At 33.8% G+C, this 6,728-nt stretch overlaps 1 protein-coding gene across 1 annotated transcript; it reads left to right on the top strand.

Moving 5' to 3' along the window:
- Positions 1-766: 766 nt before the first annotated feature.
- Positions 767-5,476, top strand: IL9 (interleukin 9). The gene is made up of 5 exons (XM_007473288.3): positions 767-1,101; positions 1,197-1,232; positions 1,327-1,359; positions 2,213-2,344; positions 5,365-5,476. The coding sequence occupies exons 1-5, from the start codon at positions 910-912 to the stop codon at positions 5,473-5,475; spliced, it is 504 nt and encodes a 167-aa protein (XP_007473350.1). The 5' UTR covers positions 767-909; the 3' UTR covers position 5,476.
- Positions 5,477-6,728: the final 1,252 nt, after the last annotated feature.

Below are 6,728 nucleotides of genomic sequence, written 5' to 3'. Positions count from 1 at the left end.
ACAGAATTGTGGAACCAGAAAGAGAAGAAAAATATATGATCCATCACACAGTTCGATTACTCCACTGCAAATACATGTATAACCCAATAGAACTGTTTGTCAGCTCTGGGGGGAATGAAATTGAGGGGGAAATAATGAATCATGTACCATAGGAAAATAGACTAAATTTTTAAAAAAGAAAAAGAATTTTAAAAAAGAAAGAAAAAGGCTGCAAAGTAGTTGCTTATTGCCATCCTAAGCTAGTTATTGGATTTGGTTTTGAAATATATTTATTATTGCTTAAAACTACAGATTTATATGCTAAATAATCTGATGATAAGATTCAGAATATAGGAACAGTGCCCATTCAAAGTTGTACTGAAGTTTTCCTAGCAGGGATTTTGTACAAGTGGACAAGCATTTTGGCCAGAAGCAAAATGAAGTCCAGTAAGAACAATTATTGAGATTTATGGATGAAATATGCTGACTTGAATAGTAATACTGAAAATGCAAAAAACTGCTAACCTAAATTCTCAATCATCATATCCTCATCACCCTCATTCCTGCTTACAGCCAGAAAGAAATCTCTTTATTAGAATCTAAGGCTGAGTAAAATTCTCTGTATTTCCAATAATGCAAAAAGGGAAAATACACACAAATATGTATATATACATATATGTATATAGCTTTTATTGGAAAACACCATCATTCTCACAATCAAAATCCTATCTTTTAAAAAAATAGAAGTGTAAGATCTTTAACTTTTCCTTCTGTATCTACAGCTTAACATTTTCAAGTCATCTTTTCTGAGGATTGAAATTTCCTGGCACAAAATTGATTGTGCTTTAAGTGACTCAATTAGATTTTTTTAAAAGGTGATCTAAACTTACATAGAAAAAAGTGGTATCAATTTGATGTCAGGGGTTTTCCATGATTGAAAGAGAATTTATAGAAGACAATTTAAAGGAGAGTCTGCAGACAGCTACACATCTACACATTGAAGGAAAGATGCTCTCCCACCTGCTTTTCCTTTCTATCTTGTTTTTGTTCGTGAGTGGAAGGAACCCCTGCTCAAAATCAGAACCATCCATGGTTACACAGTATCTCATTGGGCGTTTGGAGGTATGTTCAAGAGGGTTGGTGTTTCATGGTGAACAATTTGAAACTAAAAAAGTCTTTGAATTCAACATGGTTTCTGTGTGTGTTTATCAATTTAGAAAGAAGCTACTACAACATGCGATTGTAATTCCAATGTAAGTGAATGGATTTTTAAGCACCATTAGAATTTACTATTGCCAAGAATCACTTGACCGTTTCAGAAATTATGTTTCAATCTATCTTTTGCAGGTGACTGACTGTTTATGCCTGCCTGTCTCTTCTGTAAGTAGAATAAAAAGAAATAAGAGAGATTACTCTCTATTTTAAAATACCATTCATTTTTTAAAATTATACTCATTAAAAATTTAATTGGACAATGTTAGTAAATTGTTGTAATGGTGATGATAATTATAGTTATGTTTGCATAGTACTTTGATATCTGCAAAGCAATTTATAAAGAATATCTCATTTTTATGTGTGAACATGTTTCTTATAAACATTCAGTCTCTCAGATTCATGAAGTGAGCATCATGAAAGTGTTTCGCACCAAAAGATCTGGTTTCAAATTCTTCTGTCCTTATCGAGGCAACCCTGGGTAAATCAGTTCGCCACTTTGAGTCTCAGTTTCTTCTTCTCTATGATCTGTCTGGATATGGCATTAGAACAAGGTCTTCATTTGTAACTAGTGTCATAAAATTAAAAAGGTTGATTGTGGTGTATTAAAATAAATCACCATCTTTAAAGATTGAAGACAGCATTCACTATTTAAATAAAACTTTAAAGTTTTAAAATTCTAAATTCTATGTTCCCAAGATTTGGAAAGTCTAAGGAGCTCATAAAGAAGAAGCTCAGATCATGATTATTACTAGGAACCCTTCCTTTATTACTAGGAACCCTTCCTCTCAATGAAACACAAATATTGAGAATTCTCTTCTAATAAGGTATGGGAATAGGGCAATGGACCCTTGATGCATAGGGCAGCTTCCCAAACTGTCAAATGGTCTTCGTGCAAAAATGGGTATATCATTTATCTAGAGAAAATGTAGAAATTTGTTGTTAAAATTCTAGTTGAAGTCCTGCTAAAATCTTGTCCCTTTGGTTAAACAAGGCCTTAATTTATACTATATTGTTTTAGTATCACAACTGTAGCACATCATGCTTTGAGTACGGACTGACAATGATGTCTCATACACTGAAACCAGATTATAATCAAACCATCAAAAGAGTGAAAAATTATGTCCAGCAACTGGGGAAGTTCAAATGCAAAGTAAGTTTCTTTTTTTTCTTCTTCCATTTATGAACTGTTTTTTGTGATTTTATCTGAATTTGAATGCCAGATAAATTTGACTGGTCATGAGTAATGAAGTTGATTTTGGTGACATTATTGTTTAAAGAGATCTGAGAATTCCATTACTCAATAAAAGCTCATATTTATATGTTTTAAGATTTGCAAACAACTTTCTAAATAGCAATCCTATGATTTAGGTAGTTTTGACAATATAGTACCTATTTCATAGAGAAGAAAACAGAGGCATTGAAAGCGACTTCCCTAGGGTCACATAGGTAACATGTATATGAGCAGAATTAGTTCCTAGGTTCAAGTCCAGTGCCTAGATTTAAGTTTCAATCAATTTAAGTGTCAATACTGTCACTGTTTTTTTAAAAAATGTCAGAAAACCAGGGTTTCATCTCCTAAAATGTGGTCTCTCTTTGTACTACTTAGCTTAGCACAGTTCCTGTCATATAGTAAACAATAAATGTTCATTGACTGACTGGCAATGGCCTCTATTCCAAACAAACATTTTTAATATTTTCATATTCTATGTAGCTATTCATTTCTATCTGCTATAACAAGCAGGTCCACTATAACTGTCAACTAAAGTTTACTGAGTCTGGACCCCCAAACAAATAAACAAAAAAAGCTCATGACTGTGCACTACCAATTTGTATCAATAGTCAATGAAATGTCCAGGGATGGAAGTTATAAAGCGATGTAAAACAAGTAGGCTTCTTTGGTGCTGGAAAATCACAAGTGAAATTTTGATAAAGACAAAGATGCTAGACTTTCAGAATTACTTCCAAAACTTATAGCATCTCCTCTATAATCCCAGGTCTGTGAGTTTCAGAATGCTGGTGATAATGAGAGACCAAATCAAAATTATTCTATTACAGCGATTCAAAGAAGATCAAAAGGAATAAATATCCCAGGTCTAAAGCCTGCAAATCTTGAGCTTTTCTTAGCTTCTAGAAGAAACAGAACATGAATAACCAAGACTATTCCAAAGGTCTACCTAAGGAGAAATGTCTATTCTGGTTATTATACTTTAATTATATTATAAATAAATGGCTTTCTGAATAATCTTTCTTCTGAAGCACATTTTATACCAATTAACAGATTCTCCCTATAGGAATTTCTGTTAATAGTACAGCACTTTAATGCCTATACGTTATGGTACCTTCAAGATCCCATTGGATCCTGAGGACTATATAAATCGGGTCCTAGAAGCATATTCATACTTTTAAATTTTTCTATTTTTTTACATTAAAATACCTAGTTAACTCCCTCCCTTCCCTCCACACATTATAGAAGACGTCATTTGACAAAAAATATTTTATGTATAAACAAAACTCTATCTTAGTTATTTCTACGTTCTTTCTCTGGAGGTGAACATATATAAATCATTCTTCAAACTATATTTCTTTTCTATATATAATGAACCTGAGGCTCAGAATCATAGAATCATAGATTTGAGCTGGAAGAGACCTCATAGGTCATCAAGTTCAACCTCTTCCTTTTACAGATGAGAAAACTTGCTTATGGCTAATAGGTGCCAAACAGGCACCTATGAACTCAAGTCTCCTGACTCTATAATACTGTGTTTACCTAAGTAATTTCTGTTTTTAAATCTTATTTTAAAATGCCTCTACTTGATCATATTGAGGGGAGGGAAGAGCAGAGGACACAGTATCCTTGATCTAATTTCTAGGGTAGTAAGTAGTGCAGTCACAGTAGTGATCTTTCTAGAAGAGTACAATGGGGGAAATGAGTGCATCAGTAAATGCTGCTTATTTTCTGAGCTTTTTATGTAAAGCTGACAGCGGAGAATTGGTCAGAGAACTCCCTAATCAGTTGACTTGGTATGGTGGAATGTGAGCTGAATCTGGAGTTGGGGAACCTCAGTTAAAATTCTGGTTCTGAAATTTGCTAACTTTATTATCTTGAATAAGTCACTTAAATTTTTTAGGTCCCAGCTTCCTCATTTGTAAAATGAGGGAGCTGGATCAGATGCAGAAATATGCTACAGACAACTCTTACTGATTAGAGCTCTTGTTGGTGGGTCGCTGATTCCAAAATTATCAATGTATTCATTCCCTTGAAATCAATGAAGGCTACAAATATGAGTTTTATCTATAAATTTGTTAAATGATGAAGCTTAAGAAAGCAATGGAAAAAAATGTTAATAATGTAGGTTAAACTTAAAAGCCTATATTATTTTTTCCCCTTGACCAGTGAGTTGTTAAACAATTACCAGCACATACCTGACCAGATGATAGCTAAGGTTCCTTCCATTTGCAACAGTAACCATTTCTAGTGCCAGATATCATTTACTTGCTGCCTCTGAGTATTGCTTTTATCACAGAAAAATGGTACTAGGAATTAAATACCATCCTAAATGAATCTTCACTGGTGTTCTAAAGGTTATCTGACCTTTCTTTTGGTAGAATAAGGAACTGAAATATTGATTGATTGGTCTTAGTTAGAATTAGCCCTCAACAAGTTATTGAGGTGTCTGGTTTCTTTTTGATGCTGTCACATTGCTCTTTTCATTTAACATTCTCTATTCTTTAGTCCCAACTCTTACAGGACTATCAATTAATCCCTGCTAAAATCTTTATACTAAAAGACAAATTTCTAGGGAATGACTCTCTGATGGTAAAATTCAGGGAGACCGTGGGGTCCAGAATACTTGGATTCAAATTCTGCCGCTGATATTTTTAGGCTCAGTGATCAAGGACACCTTGGCCTCTGAGTTTTCCCACTTGTAAAGTAGGGTTAATGATACTTGCAGTACCTACCATGTGTAGCTGGCTCAATGAAATATTATTTGTAAAGAATATTTCAAACTTTGAGGTGCTATATAAATTTTAAATAATTATGTTGTACTTATTACTACTCTTATTATTCCTAGATCAAATTTCGTCCCTTTCCTAGGCAAAGATGATTCTTACTGACCAGTATAGATAGGCCATATCACTCAATATTTATTCTGTTTTCTTTTTTTACAGCCATTTTCATGTTACCAGCCTTGTAATGAAACATTCACTGTAAACACAATGCAGTTTCTGAAGTTTCTCCAAGAAAACTTCCAGAAAGCGCCTATTTCTAACAACCAATGAACAATGAATTATTTATCATATTTATTATCTTGAATAAATTACTTTACTATAATTATTGTACTGAAATAATTATTATGAAAGTCCAAATAAGAATCTTGGAATTGGAAGAAGTTTTTGAAAATTTGTTTGAAAACTATTCTTTCCATTTTGAAACAAAATATACAAACAAAAGAACTCACATGTGTCAATCTAGTGAATCCTTTCTCTTATCCTCTTTCTTTTAAAAAATTATTTTAACATTCTTTTATCTCCTTATTTTGAATTACAAATTATCTCCCTCTTTCCTATCCTTTTTCCATAAACAGAGAGGACAAGGAAAATGATATCAATTATGTATGAGAAATTGTGAAAACCATATGAACCTTATTACAAAAAAAGACAAAAAATAAAGTAAATGAGGAAATTATGCATCACTTTGCACTGAGAGCCCATCAGTTTTACTGGAAGTGGATATCACCTCCTTTCAAAGAAAAGAATAAAAATATGCTCTATAGCACATTTTAGTGAGTCTGATAGGAATGTCAGAATAACTAGCAACCATATTCCAGCTAAGTGATTTGAAAAATACATACTCTAAAGAGTGTTTGAAGAGTATCTGTTTATGAAACTGGGCAAAGGAAGAAGCTTGCCAAAAGGTCTAGCAATATGTGAGCTGGGGAGGTAGTGGCACATTGTAGCCAAATCTGTCTCCAAGAATATATCTTTTTGGACACAGCTTCTTATCTGCATAAGAACCCTCCTTGGTTAGTGTATATATTCTCTGAAATCTGATCCTGGCCTATGCATCTGCATATAACAGGCCTTCTGTTTCTATTCTGTTACTTAGCTAATGTCAGTCAACTCTAGCAATCAGAGGAAAAAGACACCCTAGAACAGTGATGGCGAACTATGACGTGCATGTCAGCACTGACATGCGTAGCCATTTTTGCTGACACACAGCCACATGGGCTGCATATAGAGAAGTATGGGGCTGCATGCCGAGAAGGAAGTTTCATCAATTCCTGCACAGCCAGGTGCAGTAGTGTAGTGTAGATATTCTGTGCCGGAGATCTGTAAGCAAAAACAACAGAACTCCAGCACAGAGTTTCTAGTTCTAGAAGGAACCTGATGAACTGTACAATGTCTGGCACATATTGATTGACTTTGAAATGTCTAATCTCCATAACTTTACACAGGTAGCAACTGTCTGACACTCAAACCCAATTCTTTATGATTTTGTCTCATGTTCTATCTACTTCAACTTGATGTCTCAG

Source organism: Monodelphis domestica, chromosome 1, assembly GCF_027887165.1.
Source record: "Monodelphis domestica isolate mMonDom1 chromosome 1, mMonDom1.pri, whole genome shotgun sequence".
Classification (NCBI taxonomy): domain Eukaryota; kingdom Metazoa; phylum Chordata; class Mammalia; order Didelphimorphia; family Didelphidae; genus Monodelphis; species Monodelphis domestica.
This window is presented reverse-complemented; position numbering and strand designations above follow the sequence as displayed.

Bases quoted from the DNA above. Each gene is read 5' to 3' on its own strand.
- IL9 (XM_007473288.3), top strand. From the start codon at position 910: ATGATTGAAAGAGAATTTATAGAAGACAATTTAAAGGAGAGTCTGCAG. The intron at 1,102-1,196 runs GTATGTTCAAGA...TTATCAATTTAG, and splicing joins ATCTCATTGGGCGTTTGGAG to AAAGAAGCTACTACAACATG. The intron at 1,360-2,212 runs GTAAGTAGAATA...ATATTGTTTTAG, and splicing joins TATGCCTGCCTGTCTCTTCT to TATCACAACTGTAGCACATC.